This window comes from Trachymyrmex septentrionalis, unplaced genomic scaffold, assembly GCF_001594115.1.
Source record: "Trachymyrmex septentrionalis isolate Tsep2-gDNA-1 unplaced genomic scaffold, Tsep1.0 scaffold9, whole genome shotgun sequence".
Taxonomy (NCBI): Eukaryota; Metazoa; Arthropoda; class Insecta; order Hymenoptera; family Formicidae; genus Trachymyrmex; species Trachymyrmex septentrionalis.
This window is the reverse complement of record NW_017306091.1, coordinates 441,814-465,545: the sequence shown is the minus strand read 5'-3', so window position 1 is coordinate 465,545 and position 23,732 is coordinate 441,814. Positions and strand designations below refer to the sequence as shown.

The 23,732-nt window shown below is 41.8% G+C and overlaps 4 protein-coding genes across 9 annotated transcripts in view; 2 read left to right on the top strand and 2 right to left on the bottom strand.

Moving 5' to 3' along the window:
- The window catches only part of LOC108755856 (trithorax group protein osa), a 19,975-nt gene extending 18,590 nt beyond the window's left edge, over positions 1–1,385 (bottom strand). For both annotated transcript variants that reach the window (XM_018499195.1, XM_018499196.1), the window contains exon 1: positions 352–1,385. In XM_018499195.1, coding sequence (XP_018354697.1) covers positions 352–1,206 — 855 coding nt within the window. In that variant the 5' untranslated portion in view covers positions 1,207–1,385. The remainder of the gene's footprint in view (positions 1–351) is intronic.
- Positions 1,386–2,241: 856 nt separating this feature from the next.
- On the top strand, positions 2,242–6,422 carry LOC108755906. The gene is made up of 3 exons (XM_018499310.1): positions 2,242–2,606; positions 2,841–2,954; positions 3,037–6,422. The coding sequence occupies exons 1-3, from the start codon at positions 2,511–2,513 to the stop codon at positions 6,205–6,207; spliced, it is 3,381 nt and encodes a 1,126-aa protein (XP_018354812.1). The 5' UTR covers positions 2,242–2,510; the 3' UTR covers positions 6,208–6,422.
- Positions 6,423–6,571: 149 nt separating this feature from the next.
- Positions 6,572–12,709, bottom strand: LOC108755907 (transmembrane protein 184B). 4 transcript variants are annotated; one of them, XM_018499311.1, is made up of 6 exons: positions 12,350–12,709; positions 11,502–11,710; positions 10,390–10,984; positions 10,067–10,308; positions 9,893–9,977; positions 6,572–7,819 (listed from the first exon to the last, which is right to left on the bottom strand). In XM_018499311.1, exons 2-6 carry the CDS (start codon positions 11,697–11,699, stop codon positions 7,644–7,646), a joined length of 1,296 nt encoding a protein of 431 aa, XP_018354813.1. In that variant the 5' UTR covers positions 11,700–11,710; positions 12,350–12,709; the 3' UTR covers positions 6,572–7,643. The 4 variants fall into 4 exon arrangements, with proteins under 4 accessions (XP_018354813.1, XP_018354814.1, XP_018354815.1 ...); XM_018499312.1 differs by having other exon boundaries at positions 11,502–11,707; XM_018499313.1 differs by having other exon boundaries at positions 11,502–11,674.
- Positions 12,710–14,953: 2,244 nt separating this feature from the next.
- On the top strand, positions 14,954–23,512 carry LOC108755912 (probable serine/threonine-protein kinase DDB_G0282963). Of its 2 annotated transcripts, none has more exons than XM_018499326.1 (8): positions 14,954–15,143; positions 15,676–15,872; positions 15,967–16,158; positions 16,235–16,480; positions 16,579–16,632; positions 16,754–22,998; positions 23,086–23,205; positions 23,286–23,512. In XM_018499326.1, exons 1-8 carry the CDS (start codon positions 15,124–15,126, stop codon positions 23,397–23,399), a joined length of 7,188 nt encoding a protein of 2,395 aa, XP_018354828.1. In that variant the 5' UTR covers positions 14,954–15,123; the 3' UTR covers positions 23,400–23,512. The 2 variants fall into 2 exon arrangements, with proteins under 2 accessions (XP_018354828.1, XP_018354827.1); XM_018499325.1 differs by having other exon boundaries at positions 16,751–22,998.
- Positions 23,513–23,732: the final 220 nt, after the last annotated feature.

The window sequence follows — 23,732 nt, the reverse complement described above, 5'->3', positions numbered from 1 at the left end:
GTATATTTCACTTAGGTTAAGCCCAGTGACTAAGTCTAGCGTTTACGATACATGTACTTTTTCTTGTTACGAGTCCTATATAGTTTTTGTATTATCTGCACATTTTAAATCTAGCTAAAAGATTATATTTGTATATATATATATATATATATATATATATACAAATATAATCTTTTAGCTAGATTTAAAATGTGCAGATAATACAAAAACTATATAGGACTCGTAACAAGAAAAAGTACATGTATCGTAAACGCTAGACTTAGTCACTGGGCTTAACCTAAGTGAAATATACTAGAGAGAGAGGGGATGAGTGGGAGAGAGTAATATAAAAATATAGATGTGTTTGTTTACCGTCTGCGGAGGACGCTGACTGGGTTGCGGATAAACTGGAGGCACAACCGGTGGCCTTTGCATAGGCCATGGCTGCTGATACTCAGGTCCCATACCGGGATAATTTCCATGAAACCGATGGACCGGAGTAGACGCCTGTAGCAATTGGTTCAAGGTAGGGGTAGGACCAGCGGTCTGGGACATACCCTGTCCAGAGAGAAACCTCGGCTGACCGAAGTTGCTGGAGGTAGCACCGACGTACAATCGCGTCTCGATCTTAGAGGGAGAGTAATGCTCCTCCATCTCGGCCCGGTGGGTCCGGTCGGACTCGTGCATCAAGTGTTTACCATGATAGTCGAGCTGCTTGCCGGGAAAGTCCGCGTGCTTGGCAACGTACTCCGGGAGCTGCTTGCCGGGGGGATAATCGACAACGAGGGAGGACTTGGTCGGGGCGAATTGGTCGCCGGATTTGTTGTTGCTATACTCGTCCGAGTAGTCGCGTATCACGTTTGGCGCGAACGGATGGCCCGGGTGGCCGGGATGGCCGGGCGCGTCGTGCGCCTCTTGCTTGCCGACGGGCTCCTGGGACGTCTGGCCGGCCTCACGCGGCGATTTTACCTCACCGGCGGCAGTGTGTCCGCCAATGTCCTCGCGGTATTGACTCATCTCGTAGCCCGTCGTGTCCCCGCCGCGACTCACATATTTAAGCAGCTGGGCCGCGCCCCGGGACACTTTATCGTCCGGCTCGGAATCCAGCTGCTGCTTCGCACTAGCACTCGCACTATTCCCACCGACTTGCGTACGCTTCTGTGCGCATTTCACGGACTCGTTCAGCTTCACATCGTTTTGTTGGCTCTCGGCTTGCGTCGCAGCCATGTTCTCCTCTCCTCACGGAGCCATCGTCGTTTTCGTAAACTGGCCAATCGCGGGACCTCGTGCGCGCCTCGCTATGGGGCCAAGTACTACGTACTCGAAATCGAAATACCGATTAGTCGAACGGCTCGCGTCGCGGCTAACACCTTACGGCACATCCTCGATCGGCCGTCCGTGGACTAAACGGCGCGCCAGGAAAAATCACTTCCTGGCCTTTTCAAAGTGGAGGGAACCAAAAAAAACTCATATGCGAACGTCAAAAGCAGCGTCGCATGTTAAACGCCATCTTGCGGCGTGTCCACGCACTGAGGCCGCCTGTCTTCCTTTGGCCGCCGTTTACAACGCATCCCCTCATTTCCGCTCGCCGAGTCGCCGTTCGCCGTTCGCCGTTCGCCATCCCAGATCTGTCGCGAGTACCCGTACTCGCCACTCGCCGTCGCCATTCGCCCCCAAAGCCTCGTTTCTATCTGTTTTTATCGATATCACCATTTCATTTTATACTCGCGCTTCGACGTTCCTTCTCGGGGGGAATTCGAATCGATCTCGAGATTGCGAGGCACACATTTTCTACTCCAAAATTAACTATGATTCTCTCGCCTCGTAACTGCATTAGCCAATTGTAGGCTGATTGACCCGAGCGTTAATAGAATCCGTTAAATTACGATGCATTAACGCTCGCTATCATCTAGCCTCGCCAATTTATTTATTCGTCTAGCCGTTTTAATCGCATGCTCTTTCTCTCTCTCCCTCTCTACGCGCCTCCGTTTCTTTTTTTTTTTTTCCTCTAGAGTCCATCTCTACGCGACGGGCTTTAAATCTATCCCTCTTTAAATCGATGTATATCGTGAGAACGTTATTGTTAAACAAATGAATCTACGTAGTTTCCGAAAACTCGATCGCAATCCCGTATTTCAGATACGACGGAAAGCAACGCTAAAGCGACTCGCGCGGATCTAATCGACGAACTCGCGCGACTTGATTTACCGTAATATTCAAACGATAAGATTGCTCTGGATATATGAGTTTTTCGTACTTTAGAGCAGAACGGACGGATACTCCGAGCGTAGGGCGGGAGAAGGATGTGTCGATGACAAAGTGTAGATGGTGCAGCTGGGCCTGATCTCGGCCGCGTGTTTACATCACGAAGTTATTGCGAAGCGGTTATCGACGGGACGGTCGCAAGTCGCGATAGCGGCCATTTGCATTCGTGGTGTCGGTGACGGATCGTGGTCCGAATGGAGAGCGTACCGTCTCGATCGCGGATATAGCGTGCTCGGCGACCTGCGTGATCCCCGTTGTTCGTGGAAATGGCGAGGTCGAGTAGTGACGTCTCGAGAATCGTGTGCGCGAACACGATTCAGGAGAACGAGAGGAGGCTGCGTGAGGCGCGAATTAAGAATCAGGTATTGCGTCTCAAGGCCCCTCCCTCCCTTCCTTCCCTCTGTGTATCCCGTCTGTACCGTTCTCTCCGTCGAGGAGACCTGTGTCTGCAGTTCCTCTCTTTCTGCCTTATTTACGTTATTCCACGCCACTCATTGCACTTATCAATCGTCGCTAAGCTGAAATAAGAAACTGTCATTTTTCATATTGTTACTTTCATATTTTCTTTTTTTTCTCATATTTTCCTTTTTTTTCAGGGAAAAGGTCGAATCAGGCACGACCTGAACAAACTATTTAGCAAGCTCAACCAAGCTGTGGAAACGAGCTCACTGAAATCTATAGACAAATCGAGCCCATCGTACAACAAAAATGTAAGTATCATTTTTCCTACTTATTTTTTACGTGATGAATGATAAGGTGTGTACAGCGATACATTTTCGTGCATTTCTTAAGGTTTCGAGAAACTGGTACGGCCCAGTTCTGGGATTTCCACCTGGATCCTGGTGGGGCATACGCATGGACTGTTCCAGGGATAAAATGCACGAGCCTTTCAATGTTGATATACATGAGGGACCGTTTGGCGTTGTCTCTGTATGTACCTCGCATGCCAACGTGAATGAGGACGTGGATCTTGGTGATTATTTAACGCTCACCGGCCAAGTGTATCACAAGGAACAACCTAGCGTGGATCCATTCATTCGCAACTATAAAAATCAAATACCATTGAGATTAATAAGAAGTTACAATCTACAAGATAACATTGCGCCTAACACTGGATACAGGTACGATGGACTCTACGTAGTCATAAGCTGTTGGATTGGCATGGCTTTGGATGGAACCAAGTACAACAAGTTTGCGTTGATGCGTCTCGCAAATCAGGAGTCGCCCAGTTGGAGCAGCAAGGGCTCGGAAGAACTGTCTTCAGTGCGACATTGTATCCCGTTGGCAAAGTCGAACCATCTAAACACGTATGACTTGAGAAAATGCTCGAATAATATCGGTGTTACTTGCCGAAAGCGAAAACTTAGTTATGGAGACAGTCGTGAAAGTCTCCCAGTCGCTAAAACGCCACCGTCGGTTGACACCAGCAGACGGTCCGCGCCCGAAAGTTCCATTGTCACGCGTCATGTTTTTAAGAAACTACCGAGTAACACGGAAAGCGCAATATCAACTTCTGTACCTGATCAAAAGACGTTGCTGTGCCTTGGTTCGTCGGCTATTAAAACCCATAGTACAAACATCTCGATACGCATGGGTCTGTACGAGTCGTCGCATAATTCGCAGGACGCGAAGAAGAGCGTCTCGACGATGTTGCAGAAGCCTTCCAAGCCGATCGACATCACTATTCGTACGGCATTGGATATGGAGGGTAGTCACTTGACACCCAAGGAAGATGCCAAGCCTATCGAGAAGCCAAGTGTGGACAAGGCGCGAGTGAATTCTCGGCCGAGTGAAAACGTATCTTATAACGGACATGTCGTAGTCGGTAACACAAATACTCCGTTGAACAAACGTAGAGAAAATTTGTCGTCGATAGTCGTAAACTCGTCAGAACATTCTTATTGCATATCTTCGTCGTTACATAGTTCCAAGAATAATGCAAATACTACGATCGAGCGTAAGGAACAACTTCAAAATGCTCAATGTCGGGATGTACAAAATTTGAATATCGATAATGAACCGATACAGAAGTCGAATTCCAGGAATGAATCATCGAGGAATTCAGTTGCGACATACGAAAGAATCTCCGAATGCCACGACACTTCGGAAATACCGAGTGAATCTTTCTGCGCGCAAAACATCAAATCCTTGGACTCCTTGACGCCGGATAAAATCTTAAACTTGATCAATAAGGAGATACATCATCCTATGTCAAAGTTACTAATCGGAAATGTGATAGGGCTGACGACCGAAGAATGCGCGATGTGGAACGCGTCGAAAAGAGAAACCACTCCGGAGACCAAGAGCAAGAAGTACGTGCCGACGAACGTAAATCTTAGGAAGAAGCGTAAGGAAACAGACAATATAAAGGAAAACGTTGCGTGTTTGGACAACAGAAGATACTGTAAATATTCCAAATCCGAAAGATTATTTTGGAAAGTAACCAAGCAAGCGGATGGAGAAAAATTCGACAACTTGCTACCCGGTGTGGATCGCCAATCCTGTAACGACGCGGATCAGAAACATAATAATAACGTTAGGAGGAGCGATCGTAATTGCATTTCCAAGAAGAATAATGAGTACTTATCGCCGTTTCGTGTAAAGAGTTCGCTTCAGACTATCGCGCAACATACTCGCAGTTCGTACGACATAAAAACCCGTCTAAGGACTGACAAGAAAGCAGTATTGGTAAAGCCGAAGTTTCCTGACTCGTCGATCAAGAAAACCAAATACAAGAAACGAGATAGAGAAATTGCCAACTTGTCGATAGACGCTAATTTCGGTCCCATGACACGTGGTCCCAGAAACAGGAGATTACGATGTAAAAACAATGCATACTCAAACTATTGTAATACCTTCAATACCGTAATATATTCGTCCAACAAGCGATACAAGTCTAGTTTTAAACGGAAGAGCAAACTGACCAAAGTCAATCGTGTCGGAGAGAGACAAACGAAAAATAAGTATAGGATGACCAATACCGTGCACGCAAATAGCAAGAATATTAACAGTTCAATTGAGAAGCAAAAAACTCTTAAAAGTAATCTTAGTAATGATAATAATGAAAATTACAGTAATCATAATAATAACAACGTCAGCAACAAGAAGAAAGAAAATGAAACCGTAACAGCTGATCACGCTGTCACCAAGACTTCCTTCGATAGGAGCCTTCGAAATAAGCTGACACGGACAATTCCTTTATCACATCGTACTGCTCAATCGCGTTTACATTGCTTTCGCAAAAAACAAGAGAAACCCAGCACGATGGACGCGACGACGCAGTGTAAACTTATCTCTGATAATCCGCAAGTTTATGTTATTGGACAGTTAAACGATCAAAAAGCTATCTTAAAGATGAAGTGGGATAAATTGGAGAAATTGAAGGACTCCTTGTTGGACGTGTGCGATCAAGGATCCCAGGCTCAGACGTTGCGAATCTGCGCTGCTTCTACGCTCACAGAGGATAACAAGAGTCGCAAAAGCGACGAGGAATACGCGGACTCCTTACAGGATAGAGCATCGGCTTTTGTGCCAGTGAATGCATTCGACAGCGATTTACGGATCGCGCGGCTCAGATCGATCGGCTTCAAACCCATAATTAATCCGCAATCTCCGCTGGCTGCCCACGACTTGGAGATCATACAGAATGCATTTATAACTACGAGTAAAGTGACGAAGCGCGACGTCGCTGAGGAGTATCACAAGTACGCGAATAATGAGGATACCAACGCGGTCGTTTATATGGATGACGAATTACAGTATCAAGATATTGAAGAAGAGGAAGAAGACAATGAAAAACAATTAATTGCAAGCACATCGCTAAAGTCAGCATTAAGAGGAGTACAATTGAAAACCGGTAACATACTTCCGGAAACATTACCCTCGCGCGAAAACTTGGAATCCCCTTGGCACGGCTGGAAGAAGATTGTGACAAATAATCAATCATATTGGATTGGCTGGTAGTTGATGATAGATACGTAGGATATTGGTGGAAATTCAAATAAGGGTGCTTTTCGCTATTGCGATCAGAAAAATGAACCGTTTTATCCAAACGTGTACAATATTATATCTTTATTTTTTTGCCAAAAAGTAAAGGCTGTTAATAACATTCTAAATTATTCTTCTAACAGTAATAATACGGTATTCAAGTTGATTAACATATTTTTAAGAAAAAAAAAGCATCGACAGATTGTGTAATTAAAATTTCTTATATATACATATAAATTATTCTATATATATATATATAATATATATATATATATATGTATATTTACTATATATGAGGTATTATTAACAGATGTTTTAATTGTAAATAAATAATGTTCTATTCATGTAGTTGTGTCTTATCTTTATTACGAGATGTAATAGGACAATAAAATTTGTTTACAGATTTACACGTTCACTTCGTTCTTAAATGGCGACGAAAGATTTCGGCACACTGTGCTGTCATATAAAATAGATCTTTGTTAACTTGGCTCGTCTCTTATGCTTTTAAAAAAAATATGAGGATTATACACAGTTGTACACATAAGACACCGAATACCAAATGTTTATATCTGACACGATGCTCATCGATCGTCCTTTCCTCGCGCATATAATATTGTTATGCATCTTTTTGTTTGTTTTTTTTTTTTTTATATCGAAAGGCTTTCGTCGAGAAGGAAAACTCGCTTCAACTTCTCCGCATTTTTAGATCTAATCTACCTCGGTGATATATACACGTACATTTTGTAAGAAACCAAGGAAAGAATGATTTTGCAGAAGGACGCAAATATTCCTGTGGCTCGCGAGGCTTCCCAAATAAGCACGAATGCGAAATTGTAAAAGTTAAAATTCGCTAAATGCAAACGCGTAAATAAAAATAGATACAAAAGTGTAAACAAGTGTCGATGCTTACGTACAAACAGTACTCTGAGAAAGTGCGATATCGCGCGTGAAATTAAGTACTATACAATTACTTTTTTCTTATCTATTACGAAGAGCAAGCATTATCGTGCACTTAATACTTCTTGCAGTGTCGTAGTAGAGCCACGGGTGTACGAATAACACTGCCTCAAACATGTCAGCATAGTAAAATAAATATCTTCTATACTATTTCTTTACTCGTATGTTATAACGTAATACATATATTAACATGGATGTAACATTATGGAACTATTACAGTGAAACGCAATGCGCTCTTACGCTCTGCGCAATGTCCCTTTTTCTCTTTCTTAAGGTCTGCAAGAACGAATTAAATTCGCTTCATGCGAATTCCTTAAAACATATCGTTTTTCTCTTGCATTCCATCCCCCCTTCGAAAGCAGATTTCTAGAAATTCATGGAAGTTTCGCGTTGTAATATTTGTCGATACGATTCTCGAGCGTAAATCACATTTCCCCGAACCACGTCCGTGTGCCTTATTGAAATTCATCGTCGCTGCTCAGTAACATCGTTTTCTCATTATAATTTTGCGAAATCGTTGCGACACGCTGGTGAGAGGTGTTTCGCCTTTGAGGTGGTGGTACCGGCATGTTTTGCGGATCATCCGGATCGAAGCTGGATACTCGCATACCACGTTGTCCTTTTGGGCCCCCTAATTGTTACATCATTGTTACACATTACAGTGAGCAAACACCAGATACGCGTGTCCGTTGGACAATAAATGCGCCAAAATTGACCAATCGATTTCTTTATATTAATTTTTTTAAATATTAATTCAACGCCTTTATATTAATTTCACAATCGTGAAATTATATGACCGAATACACCAACGTTGTACCAATCCTCTCCAAAATGTCACATTTACATCTCGAACGTTCTTGCTCTGGAACTGCATTCACAAATCAAGGCTCGAAACTGAATATATATCTGGCAAATTCAATTTCTTATATTATAGAGAGAATCGTTTATTTAAAAGACCTACTAAATTCCTATCGAAATTTGTCCCCCAGTATTTAAACTCGGTGTAATTTTGGTAATTTCGAACTCTGCACGAAAACCATTGATAATGCATTTCGAGCTATACAAGAGATTTGATCAGAGCAACAAAGTTCGAATTCTTACGTATACACATAAAGGTGCAAAAGAAAAAAATATATTAATGCGATAATATCGCAATACAAATAATTCATGCAAATTATTATTAATATAAGAAAATAATCGCAAGCAGCTAGGATTGTGATAATTTTACCATTGTCAATGTATGCTATACCTTTGGGAAAAAGGATATATGATGTGCTTTACATGCTCGGCCGTATATTCGCATGCTACATGGTACCATGTGAGAGGAATATAAAAATAAAAGCAATAAAATTAAGTTGAGTTATATGTTATTAAAAAAAAAACAAAAAAACATTACACTAATGCTTAGGATCCGGTCCACTTGATGCTACAAAAGCTTTGAAAAAATTTTCTAATTAATCAATTAATGAAATTTTTCTTTGTGATTGATCAATCAGATGCTTCAAAGCGTTTATAGTGTTAAGTAAACTGTACCCCTAATCATCTTTACATTCATTATAGAGCAACACTATAGAAGTACGCTATTCTCTCCCTCTCCCCGTTTTTTTTTCTTTCTCTTTCCTAAATGCTCCTCTTATGTTAAATGCTTAACTTCTATTTTACAGCAGAGTTTGTTAATCGCAAAATAGATGATCTTATATGCATATAATACGTATATATCGATGGTATATTAAGTACAACCCTTATTCTGTAATTTCAGCGTAGAAATCATTTTCGAGAAATTGACCCTTTGTGGACAGATACCGATCTCTAAGGCATTGTATAATTCCGTAAGCAAAGTATAGTGCTGTATGAAGTATCTTTCTTTTCGATCTTCATTTAAAGTCGCGCATAAAGCTCGATGTCCAATTTCTTGAAATTAAAAAAGTGATGCCTCACTGTCATATCTTTTCGTACGGCAAGTTGGTACTAACGTCTGAAAAATATCAAACAAAAGTGCCTTCAAAGTAATTGTCTGAATTGTCTAATAAACTGGCACACATTAAGGAAATTTTATATAATTAATCTTTTTTTATACAAGTAAAATAAGATATTATTAGAGGACTATCTTTGAAAGCAGATTCTATACTATCCGTGAATTTCGCATTTGCTTGAAACTTGCGTGAACTTTGCTATCTATATATATATATATATATATATATATATATATATATATATATATATATATATGTGTGTGTGAGTGGATATTAATGTAATAATATCGGTGCCTGCATTGATCAGCAGTGTCAGAAGTGTCAGAAAGAGTACAAGTAAATTATATACAAAAGCGCCAAAGCCTGTAACTGAAGCGTTTGCAATCTTGAATAAAACGTGTATCTTGTGTAACTATTATTGACATTATTGGCATTACATGTCAGATAATCTTGCTCTATAATTAGAACATTCAGTATCACCGCCTTATTTTAACATGACATTTTCTTATGAATGCATGAGAAAAAAATAATGACTGTATGTGAGACAATACATACAAAAACTTAAATAAACGACATAAATTCTATGTCACACACTGTCATGCTGTATGAAGATTCATAAACGTATCGATAATAAAAATTAATAAAAATGTATATATAGTAATAAATAATTATGTAGCAATATTTAAAAGAAATCAGCACAAAACAAATTATAGCACAAAAATAACACATACCTGCGCTATATTGAGTATACTGCTGATATTGTGGATGGAAATTATGGATGGCATCGGTCATAATGTCTTTTGGATTCATCGTTTCCTACAAAATATTATTGTCGAATAGAGTATTAAATTAACGAAAAAAAAAAGAATATTTCTGTAAAAAATTCAGGAATATTGTAAACGTACTTTCAAACTGCTACTAATACTTTGCATTGTCACACTTCTACCCCTGGAATCAGTAACACATCCAGCTGCGTATACTTGATACGGAAACGCGTAACGTAAAGCTATAGCAGCGAATAACATCTCGATACAAATGAGGAAATTTTGGTAACCGGCGGAGACTGTACCAGCACTCGTTGATTGACCCAGACTGTTTATAACGGGTGAAATGACATTTGCTTTCTCCAAGATAGCTAACAATACTCCTGCATAAAAAAAGTATTTGTTGCAATTGTTATCAACTATTTAACTCCACGCACTTACAAATGTTTAATTTCAGATGTTACCTTGCCAGAATGATAAAAAGATGACGCTCTTGACTGTACAAAATTTGAGCACAGGCTCAAACGGCGTCAGCAGGTCTCTCGTAGCAAAGTAGAATAAAAACAGCCCATAAAGTGCAAGCGATACACTGATGTTGTAAATTATCGTAATGTAAATGTAGCCACCGTCGGGTGACCAATCTCCGTCTCTGTAATGGCCGAAGGCTTGCAGAAATATGATGACAAACGCCATCACTGGTTTAACCAAGCAGAACTGTAAAGTGGCTTGCTTGCAGAATCTTAGAAATCCGATGGTGTAAGTTTTTCCAACCAGGCAACAGGTGCCATACAGGCAACTGGAACGTATCGGCTTGCCCCTGATTTCGGACATGATGTTGCCCTCACCGCCTAGGTACTCGTAGCATAGCGACAGGAAATTATATATAACAAATGCCTCGTAACAGTCCCGCACCGTGAAGAAGTAAACATAGTAGCTCTCGCTATTGAAGAACAACAGTGAGATCCAGGAGTAGATGGCGTAAATGGGCACGATAAACAAAATTCGCACTATCCATCTCTGCTCCGTGGGATTCGTGTACCACCTCAGATGCTGATAGATCTGCAAATAATGAAAAAAGAGAAAGGTGACTGCATCACAAATCAAGTGTCTTAAGCCTAATCTACAATGCGTTCTTTGTTTCTTATCATTTTTTATGTCTTTCTAGCTCTAAAAATTAGAAAAAGATGAAGAATAAGTTAAACTGAGATTAATCTATGTTGGTAGCAACAGGTATAAGCCTCCAGTTCCACCAATATAAGATTAACTTTAATCTCAGTTAAAATTTTATTGCCTATCTTTTTCTAATTCTTAGAAAATAAAAAATTCTAAGAATTAGAAGATGAAAAATAAATTGAACTGAGATTACAGTTAATCTTACATGGAAACCAGACCTTAATTCTGTTTCTTTATCTTCTGTCACCCGAGACAAGAGTTGATGAACTTCGAAAGAGACAAGAAACGCGATTGTTGATAAAACGTTTGCAAAGTAGGAAAACTGCAAGCGGTAAAAATCAAGAAAGGAAGCAAAAAAGGTACAGATTAGGGCTTTGATTTATTCTATTGACAGTTCCATTACCTGTTGGCAAGTGAAGAAAAGCGCAACAGCCATAAACACTCCGGCGATGGCCCAGGCTGCACGGGTCTGCAGGAAGATCGGCGTCCCCTCCTTGGGGAGATCCACCGCCAAGTCGCTGACATCGGTGGTCGTTGACATCTTGTCAAGCGGATTCACGTACGTGGCGTGCGTCCCTGCAGTGACCCCGACACCATTCATACGTCAACCTGCTGGTGGTACAATTTGCGCGCAAGTACAGAGGATTATTTCCGTGACGAAGGACGACGAAATGTGACGTGTTTCCGCGTCGCCATCCGTCACGACGTTCGACGAGCAGGAATCATCGCGATCGCGTAATTTCACGAGGATGCTCGTGGAGGAGGGGTATACGGGGGGGAGGGAGGAATGAGAGGAGGGGCGAAGAGGGAGAGGGGGGAGGAAGAGGAGGACAAAGGGGAAAGAGAGAAAGAAAGCGCGTGCGACTCGCGCGAACGCGAGACGACACTCGCGCGTAAATCGATATACACGTACGTGCGTAAGCGGAAGATCGCGAATCTCTGGGGCTTTTAAACGGAAAACACAGGCGCGGCTAAGAGGGAGAAGGAAAAAAAAAAAATCCCCCGAGGGAGATTCTACGTCACTCGTCGCGTCGACGCATCGTAAATCGTAAACATAAGGCTCGTTCTCACACAACGCTGATATTTACGAATTCAGCGAAATCGGTGTCGATTTGCGTATCGTGTGGTCGAGGTGTATCGAGGTGATTCGCGCAACAAACCCGTGTCGGATCGCGCTGACGCAAGTCTCGCGGATTCTTTTCTCTCTCTCCCCCTCCCTTCTCTTTCGCTCATTCTCTTTCAGCAACGTACCCGTGCCCCCATTCGCCAAGTCCTCTCCAGATTTTGCAGCATACGCGCACTCGATGATACCCTCTCTTCGCTAACTGTCCCGTTTACGTCGCCTCTTTCGGCTCCTTTCGGCGCTTTCGACACGGAGACGATTCCAGCAGCTGCCAGTTGTCTTTGATTATCAATAAACCGCGCGCCACGAACGAACCACGCTCGGATGCTCCGCGAGAGAGCTGTACCTCGACTACCTGAAGTCGACCGCTACCTGATCTCGACTGGCGACCAACACCACGACACGATGACGCGAGGTTCAGCTACGTGCTGTACGCGTACGGTATACGCACACACACATATATATATACACACACACACACTGTATATAAACGCACTACGTGGAAAATTGATTGCCCCTCCGGAACTCTCGGCGTTTACGGCTTCTACCAGCTTCTACTATTCGCACTCGCGCACTCTCGCGCTTGACATTCTTCGTCCACGGGCTATCGTCCGCCTCCGATCCCCTCTCGAAGCGTAGAACGCGCGATGGTCAAGTCCACAAGGAACGAGAGCGGATCACGGATGAATCGTTTTCCCTTTCGCGAGATTCTCCGCGCGCGAGAAACGGGAGAACGTTTACGACGTACGCTCGCGAACGATGCGAACCTGTTTTCCCCGAACGAGCTAGCCAACCCTTCACCGCCACCGCCGTCGCTGATCCCGCGAACGGTTTCACTCCCACCACGCGTGCGTGCACCGATTATGTGTGTCCGCTGCCCCCGCATCCCTCCGTCGACGTTCGGGAAGCTGGGAAATCGTTTCCGCGCAAGGCGCCGCGAGACTCCCGTTTCTCTCTCTTTATCTCTCCCATCTGCACTATCTGCGTTTAAATTGAGACACGACCGCGACTGTAAAAAGAAAACGAAGGAAAAAAAAATATGTCTCTTCGAACGAAGAAAATTACGTATACAGCGCGATTAAAAGTAGATCTTCGGATATCGTTGCTGCAAAAAGAGTATCGATAATCCGGCAAAACGGGACAGTCCTGTTTTCGAGATTAATTAATTATACTATCCCGTCAAAAAATAAACAATTATATTAGCTTTTAAAAATAAATTATTATTATATTTATCTTTATATTCATTATACATTCTCCTCCATCGGCGGAGTTTAATTGAGTTTGAAAATATTTGCATCTCACACACATTAAATATATAAATATCCATTCAATATTATAAGCGTATAAGTAGTAGAACAGATGCAAGATGTATGTACACAACAGTTACATTGTTGAGTAGAAAATTATAATATATTGATATATAATATTACATACTGTTATACTTAGTTGATATTTACTGAATAGCGGATTTGACTGTCTCTGTATAATTTCAGAAAGTAGGAATTTGATTTTTTAACGGTTTTTCGATTCCGTTGTTGGGAATTAAATTCGAGAAGAATTAACTAAAATAAATAGAGAGGCAAAAAAAGTGTCCAAAATTTTCTCATGGGAAATTTTCTCGATGTAAACGTTCATCGTACATTATTGAAGGATCGATGAGCCGTGGAATGTTTAGAATCGCTGTTGTTTAAGAAAACAAGTCGATATCGCTCTTGACAGTCTCTCGTTTCCAATTCCACGTCCTTGCCCTTGTCCTACAACTGAAAGCTTTATAACGCCTGCGCGTTCTATTCACAATGATTTCAACAAAAAATTTACGCACGATTGAACACGCGACCGTGAGAGATTCTCGTGAAAGGTGCTTCGATCTCTCCCAGCGTCTTGTCTTGTCTCGAGAAGAGATATCAGCATCATTGATCTCATCAGTTTTACCAAAGGTCGAAGCGTGAGATCTCCAAAGTCTCTTAACTCGTTGATCCAAGATGAAGGTCCAAAATGAAAAGAAAAATCTATTTTCAACTTGCCTTATTGCGTTTTCTCTCTCTTATTTATATAAAACGAGATGTAGTAATCATTCACATTTTGAATAGTAAGCGAAAAGAATGATTTGAAAAAAAAAAGTGTAGAGAGCGTGCATGTGAAAATGTGTCGATCTCGAGTTTGACGTCGCAATGTCGTCAACGGAGAAAGAAAAAGAAAGAGAGGTTGAGAGAGAAAAAAAAAGTTGCACTACGTAGGTGTGTAGTTAGAGAGAAAAGAAGGAAAGATGAGAAGTGCAGAAAGTTCAGCTCACTCGGTTCAGCTACAGAAAACAAAACAATACTCGTATCGATGTTCTCGGAGATTTTACGCGCCACCTAGATCCATTTTTCGCCCATTGAAACTTCATAACAAAATCCACTTCAATAAAATATTTCAGAAATATTTTGTAAACATTTGTAGAATATATTAAAATGTTGCATTCAAATATTTCACAAAAACATTTTAGAAATATTGTACAAAAATATTGTAAAAAAAAATTTTCTAAAACTCTGCATATTCACATCTCAGATATACTTTGTAAAAAATTTCTGAAATATTTATAATAAAATCTTGTAATATAACATTTTAGAAATATATTGCAGAAATATTTTATGGAATCCGAGCTTTCGTCGATAAATCAGATTTCTGTTGCGAAATAGTGCGACGAACCCAAATCGGAAGCTCGCATTCTCCGCTCATTCCATCCCCCGCTGCACGACACACAGCTGTAGCTAGCACTGTGTTTTGTATTTCGCTAGTGGAACGAAAATGTCAGAATTACGAAGGCAATTCTTGCGATCGCGTAATGTCGGTGACAAGTGACGCACCGGCGCTTCTCGCGACACGCTATCTTTACAGAACGATGTCAAGCGGATAAATTATGCCACGAAAGGAGAACACGTGAGTCTTTAAAATTTTTCGATTCTCTAACCTGTCACATAGCTACCTGGTTATTTACGGTTTGTCCGATTTAAGTTTCTCTAAAGTTTCTTCTCTCATTTGAAAAACGTGGCAATGATTACGCGAGGAAACGTTTCAGCTCATCTGTTCTATGATACTTTCCAGCAAGCGACACAGTGTAACGAATGTAATCGTTTCATCTTTATCATTGTTTAATATTGGCAAACAAGAATATAATGATTCACTGTATCACATTGGCTGTGTTCCGTTATTCATTGCAAGAACTGAAAATCTGTAGGATACATAACGTGAATTATAGGTTGTTAGTACTTGCAATGAATAACGAAATATAATTACTATGGGTGCTTTTCATTTGATGACACAAATCGACACAAGTGTCGTTCAACTTTGTTACTCTCCAAATGTCAACAAGGATAGAACAACACTTGTGTCGATTTGTGTCATCAAATGGAAAGTACCCTATGTCATCTATGTCTTTCTATTTTCTCTCTACCTGCAAATCTCATTGCAGCAAAGCAAAAACATGGGAGCGAGATCGAAGAAAACGTATGAACGCTTACTTCAAGACATTGGCGGATCTTCTGCCGCCGCATCAGGAAGGTCGCAAACGCAACAAGGTCGACATTCTGATCCATGCCTCAAAATACATAAAAGACCTCCATAGTCGTACCGACGAGTTATTCTCCACTCACGCTTCTGAGGCACACAGTATGTATTTTAAGATCCACATGGTATATGTTAGGAAAATAAAATTTCAATTTTTAAATCTATCCAGTAGTTATATATTGTTTTGATTTTCCAGAAGAAGAATTGGCACGTTTGAAGAAACTGGTAATACAGCTGACGTCTCGTACTCAGTTACTATCCACTCTTCTTAAGGAGGCAGGAATTTCTGTACCAGCTGAACCAGCTCTTGAAAAAATATCTCCCTTAAAATGGTCGAACAAAATTAACGTCGACGACGTAGACAAGTATTTTGATAAGATCGAAGAAAGTAAGTGCATTACATGTTGATGCAAAGTTAAAATTAAAAGTGTTAAAGTTTTCTAATTATCTGATTATTCTTGCAGAGAAAACTTTAGAGAAGAAAAAGAAGGAGAAATCCATGGAGAATAAAGTGCCTTCTAAAAGAAAATCTGCAACATCGTCGGCTCCGAAAAAGTTGTCCGAGGAAGCTGCTGTCGCTAAGAAAGTTTGTAATTTGATAGAAAATCAAGAAAATCGAGTAAATTGTGCCAATAGCAAAAACTATAATTCCGATAGTACAAGTAGTTTACCTGAAACTGGATCGAAGGAAGCGGAGCGTTGTCAAAATGGTATAAACAAATCTAGAATTACTTATTTAATCAAATGATGTACTTAAAGTTGACTTTGTCTTAGTAAACATTTTTATCATTCTCATGTTTTAATTTAGATTCTGCTAAGAAAGCGACTGCGACAGGGACAACCACTAAGAAAAAAAAGACCGGTAAAATAATTTTTTTAACACACTTTTTATATTTATTATATATATCGTTTTTTACATTATTTTTTTATATTAATGTGTGTGTATGTATTTCACATTGTTAATATAAATCTGTTTTCAGAAGACAAAAAAGTCGACTCTCAAAAATCATTGAAGAAGAAACGCAAACGCAAGGATGAAAAAAATTCGACATTGCCATCTGTGGCCAATACCGTCACCAATTTAACTCCTAATGCTCTTATTTTATCCGGTGGAAAACTGATGCCCCTCGTAACTCCAATGACGTCAAACATCATTGTGAATACGCAGCAGGCATCGACGAACCCGATAATCCTCAGTAATACCCAACAGAGTCAGATGATTGTAATGCAACCCTTGGCAAATCGTGTCCAGAATTCCGTCGTCTCCATATGCAATCACGCTCTAATTAACACTATGCAGAAAGTCACTCTAAATACCGTACCGAATATTCGTGCAAATATGGTCGTCGATTCTCACAATTGGGCGTCAAATGTAAAGAATATAATCAATGCCACGAAGATCGGCGGGCACAAGGGTATCTTGCCGAAAGGTAAGGAAATCACAAAAACAACTATGGCTTATAAAGTGCCTATTCCAGCGATACATAAGGAGAAAATGGAGAAGCCTAAGGATAGCGCGAACAAGAAAGAATTAGAAGTGAAATCAAAGAGTAACAAAAATAACTCCAAGAGTCACAAAAGCATACAGAGTACGCCAGAAACACCCGAGGAGTTAAATATCGAGAAGAAAACACCGAAAGAACCTGCTAAGACTCAAGAGGATGCAACTCCGCGAAAAGGCACGCCTAAACATTCAGATAAACGTGGTTTATCTGAATGTGATTCCACGGATGAACCTGACAACAAGAAGCGGAAAGACACAAATGGCGAAGCGAAATCTGCCCAACCAGTTATTTCGAAAGCAACAGATTTCACAGCCACTTGCAAATCTATCGTAGGTTTGAAGCACGTTATAGAGAAAATAGGGGAGGACATCCCCGAAGAGCATACGACTGTCAGTAACGAGAAGGAATCTGCCGCTGCGAAATCAAGTACAGTTACTCAAACAGTAAACGAGAGTCAAGAAGAAACGTCTACGACAAGTAAATTGATAGACATCGTAGGCACAAATTGCTTTGATATGAACAAGAAAACCGAAGATGTTGTCGCATCACAAACTGTTCCCTCGGACAAATTTTCCAGTGAGTCGCCTGAGACAGATACATCTGATCGACCATCCAACGATTTCAACATGTCGAGAGAAAGCATAACAGAAAAAAGTGATGAAAATGTAGATCATTTGAATGCGAAATCGACCTTGACAGATGTTGAAGTGGTGGAGAAAGCTGTCGGTTCGGATGGACCGAAGAAAACGTGCAATCTGGGCACGCATTTTGATAGTCTTCTATGTGTAGCGACGGCCAAGGAGCAACAGCGGGTTAATGATGCAATGACCGGCGCGGAAAGCAACAAGATTATTCTAAATTTGGACACAAACACTACAACAACGATGAAATCTGACGCAAACATTGTCGATGTTACGACATCAGTATCGACATCGTCGTCATCATCGTCGTCGGTGTCGTCACCATTAACAGCCAACATAGTCAACGACGAGGCTAAATTGACAAAGACTTCGAAAGACGAAATATCGAAATCATTACCATACACCACTGACAATACATTCGTACCGATCGGTAACAGAACAGACGGGCTACACTCAGACTTGTCTAATGACATATTTGCCTCTCTGCATGTTCCCTCCAATTCGCATAATCCGGAATCGATATCACCTACGGCAGCGTTCCTGATGGCTTTCCCGCTGGTGTCGTCCTTGAATGGCAAAACCGAGGTCCTGGAAGAGGAGATGAAAGATGACTTTAAATATCATAGTCAGACTCCGCCAATGCTGTTGCAGATTGGCACCATGGAGCCGAACAGCTTCAAGATTAAGACTTCCTCGCCATCGCACGCGATTGCGGAGAAGCGACTGAAAACGTCCTGCGAGGAGAAACAAATTGTATCCGCGAATGTAAATACAAACACCGATGTAATCGTTCCTGTGGAGTGTACAACGACAAAGTCTTTGCCGAAGGTTGTGAACGAAGAAACGTTGCGGGAACCATACAAGATAGTTCAGACCGTCCTAACATCGAGCTTAGAGAAATCTGTGATGACTACTAACTCGTTTCCTTCTCATACCTCAGTCAATTTTTCTACTGTGGACTCCTCGTGTATCATAGGTAATTCTTCAAGTTTGGCGACGAATCAAGGTCGTCCGAGTCAATTGAGGACAACGAGCACGTTGAGCAATGTCAATGTAATTACGTCTCAAGCGTCAGTAAACATCCAAGCGCCAGTAAACACCTCATCTAATAATAAAAGCGATATTACGGATTGTACATCGACGCAAGTAGCGACGAGCCGCAATCCCGACATAGCGTATTCCGGAGCTCAGGACTTCTTGCCTAGTTACTCAACAATAGTGGGCAATGGTCTTGGTACAATGCAACATACGTCCAACTCGTCTATGTTCAAAAATGCTATTGCAACGACGCAAGAATCGAATCCCACAGTCGGTCCGCGCGTTGACAACAATAGTTCTCAAAATCTATTGAGCACTCGTCTTGAAAACACGACTGTGACCACAAACTCCTCGACCGCAACTTTACGATCCTTGCAAACGGACTATTCGACTCAAACAAAAGATAAGGGCTCGCAGAGTTCATCACACGTAATTTATCCGTCGCACAACAAAGACACACTAATCGATTCTACTGGTATCGTTTCTGACCACCGTGTCGATTACTCTAATCAGATGGATCGAAGTCTTCCAGTGACGTCTCAGAGCATGCAGAACTACTCTTTGCCAACCAAAGATTCCTCCCTTCCGATTCTGTCTTCTCAAGACATGCAACATATGTACAGCCAGACCAAGGATAATCATGTTCTCTTAGATTTGAATGGTTCTCAGCAGACGTTTAATGTTCAGAAAAAACAGGAACATATTATCGCGAGCTCTCACAATGATTACGTCGGGAATCAAACGAAAGTAATGCAGAAGGACTCCATATCATATACAAGTGGGGATAACGAGACCACAAACGCTCCGTCGCGAAATCAAGAATACGTCACGAAAACTGCGAGTCAGAGTTCTTCGGAGAACACTTTCCAACGAAACTATTCTAAACTAAACAAAAGCACGGACACATTGAACAGTTCGAATCAGGTGAATCAAGAGACGAAACTGAATAATGTGCTCGGCTCTAAAGCTCAAGAACAACAACACAATCACATGCGCGATTCGGTCTACGTTCCAACAAAGAAACTGGATGTAGATCCGTTCGTTCAATCGTATCAGTACGACGTTAAGGAAGCGATGAGTAATCCTAGCGAGCGAACGAACGTTCTGAATACAAATACCAACGGCACACACAGCAATTATGTTTCATATCCTAGTAAGGATGACAAGAAGACGAACGTCGCTGTTTCAACTATGAACAATAATAACAATAAACCAGCAGCAGTGCAACAGGGTGCTGTTGCACGATACTCGCAACAGACCTCGTCGTTCATCACTACATCCAACTACGAACAGAGTACGATGACAGAGAATCACACCAAGTCCACGACTACTGTTGCTCATAATTCATCCAATTTTAGTATCCTCTCGTGGACGACGTTCTCACCGGTCAATGGTGGTAGCAATAACAATTTGGTACACTACGATCAAGGACAGCCACATTCGAACGATAATAATGAAGCAAAGACCATCTGCGAAAATTACAGCTATGTGCCATTGCACAAGGACAATTCGAGTTTTTCTAATCAAGTGTTGATTGGCGATAATTATCCGAATAGTTCAACCATGTCAACCGGGATCGACAAATCGCGACAAGGAAAGATCGAGTCGCAGAAACAATCTTTCGTCGATCCTTCGAAGACTAGAAATGATCCGTCGAAACAGAATCGAATGCAAAATCAGCAGACTGGCAATGATTACAAGTTTCCCGATGGTGGTAAGAGCAAGAACAAGTATAACATGGATTCGGACTATATGCAGAACGAATTCAGCTCTGCTATGGAACAACAGCAGCATTCCCAGCAACACGGACAGAAGAATCATCAAAACCTGTCATCCAAGCAGGAAAAAACAATGTACACGTACGAACCACAGATTAACTTCGACCTGGCGGAAAGTAACGTGCAGATGAAATATCCGATCGAGGCTTACACCGGCGTGAATTTCAAATACACGGAGAAAACGACGCAACAGCCAAGTCAGCACAAGTATCAGGTTCTCACTCAAGGACAGATTTCTCTGCACGATAGCGGTAGTTATAGCAGCGATGTGAAACACAGCCAACAGCAACAGCAACCACAACAATCTCACAGTAGCAATAATAACGGTAACAATAACAAGTCCAAGAGTAATCAACATCAGCAACATGCAATCAAGGCGCCGGTTAATTGGATGATGACACCTGAGGTCAAGCACAACGCTAATATTACTGATATTATTCTACCACCGATTGGCAAAGAACTGGAGTTCTGCCCAAATAATCTGTTTACACAAACACCCGCATACAATCAAGGCACTCCGAATCAGTTCTACAACAATTATGATGTTTCTGCTGCTCACAGCTTCCCAAATCTACCGGTTCTGCAAAGCGATCCTAAGAGACCTGCGGAAACCTTCTATTCCGAGGAACAACCGTTTCCATGGTCTCCGACGAAAAACAGCGTTCACAATAGCGTCGAGCATGCGATCGGCCAGTCATCGGTCAAGTGTATCGATCAACATATTGTACCGTCGAGTTTGCAGAGTCTGGTAGGTGATCTCGATCTTAGCGCTAATCTGGAGAAACAGAATTTCCTGTTCGGCGCTGCAACGTCATCGTCAAGAATCTCTGCAGAACAGAGCAAGGACGCATCTATAAAAGAGAAAGAAGCGAATAACGTGTCGGGACGAGATCTACATGCGATACTAAACACTCAGAATGCACAACATCCAGCTTCCACTTTTCTATCTGTGAGTCAATTAGTAGAACATGAAAAAGCAGAGAAGAGCCATCAGCAGCAGAATCATCAGCAGCATCAGCATCATCAACACCACCATCCTCATCAGCATCAGCATTCGCAACAACAACATCAGCAACAGCAACAACAACAAGCTAGGAAACACCAGAGGAAGAGCAACGCAAGTCCCAGAACAACTAGCAAGCGGCAAATGGACATTCGTAAGTCTACGACGAGCAACGATAACAACAATCTGCATCAGCGACACGAGGAACAAAAATCATCTGGGCACGTGTTCACGGAACAGGGATACCAGCAGTCGCAGCAGCAGCAACAACCACAGCAAAAATATCAACAGAATAACGTCCATTGGAGAAGCAGAAATTGTAAAAGCAACTACACAGCGGAGGCGTTGATTGGCACCAGTATTCATGATACTAGCGGTCATCAAGATAAGCACGCATCAATCAAGTTCACAACCAATTATTCTCAGAATAAATTCCAAAGTGGTTTATCCGCGGATGCTACGGTGATGCCTATAAATTACTTTTCTAGCGCGCCACCACCGGATGACGGCACTGCGGCCGGTTACGGTCAATCTGTGGTCAATCAGAACTTCAACACGTACACGTACTCGTCCAATTCTGCCAACTCTATCTATCCTACCAGCAATTTCATTACCAGCATCTCCAACACGCCCAACAGCTACATGACTATGCCGCTGCATGAAAATGCTACCGATTATGTACAGGAAGCCAACAACTTTTTGTTGCCAAACGTGGCCGGAACGAGTAGCTCGTCGAGCGCTAGCACTGCTAACACGTCCAGCGTGAACACAACTTCCACTACGACTGGGAATGGGAAGAATCATCAACATTACGGAAAGCATCCCAACTGCGACAAACGTTCGTACTCCACTGCTGCGAAGAAGGGCAAGCGAAAAGCTCTCGAGAGCGGTCCTATGCAAAACCTGGAGTTTCCGTTGTCTGGCATCAACTCTCCGCTGGAGGACTATCATCACTCGACAACGTTTCTGGCACCGCCACCACCTCCACCACCACCGCCACCGCCACCACACGCCAATCCTCTTTACCAGAATCATCCGCAAACGAACGTCTATGCCAAGACTGTGAATGGTCTTCCACCGCCCCCGCCGTCAGCCATGGCGAGTGCCCAGGGTGTCGCAACTGCGGCCAGTTTCTCTATGAACTCTAATATGGTCCGTGGAGGAATCGTCTCGAGCAATCCAATGGCCATGCCGCATCATCCATCGGGAACCAGTCTCACCAATTTCAATCTAAGCACGATATTTCCTGAAATAAATGACAAGGTATCGGATCACGTTCTACAATAAATATTATAGATAGAGTTTGTTCGATTTTCGTGTATTAACATAGAACTTTGTTGTCTTTTTTAGGTCACCGGATACAAATCCTCGAACGGTATACCACCCGGCCTATCGCAGACGTCCAATCAGTCTGCAACTTATGCGCAACGAAGTAATTATCCGTCGAACTCTCTGTGCCACTTGCCGCAGGTGTGTTTATAAACGTGTCTACGTAGTACCAAATCCAATTACATGAACCTAGGAATAGCGTGTATATATGTTGTTTACAGGTTTCGGAAGGCACGCAATTCATTAATAGTGTACCACCGCTTCCCGTACCTCCTGCTCCTCCTCCTGCTACCCCGTCTCTTTCACACGGAGTAATCCATTATAAAAATCTATGAAGACGTTGTTTCATAATTTGTGATACAATCGATCATTGCTTGTATATATGTAAATATCATGTAATTCATTAAATTAAATTAAAAAACGTTAATACAAAAGATGTTTGATTTATGTTGGTGCGTTGATTAAATGTCGAATTATATAAAACAATAGTCTGTTAAGTTATACGAGCTTAGTAACGATTTTATTTCATTGTATTAAAAAGAATCGTACATCGAATTGAGTTCTTAAATAAAATCCCTTTTGCTCACATCATTCACATTCAGGCACATAATTCACATCGGTGACTCTTTAATTATTGAATTAACAAAGTTATTAATATCGAAATTAAT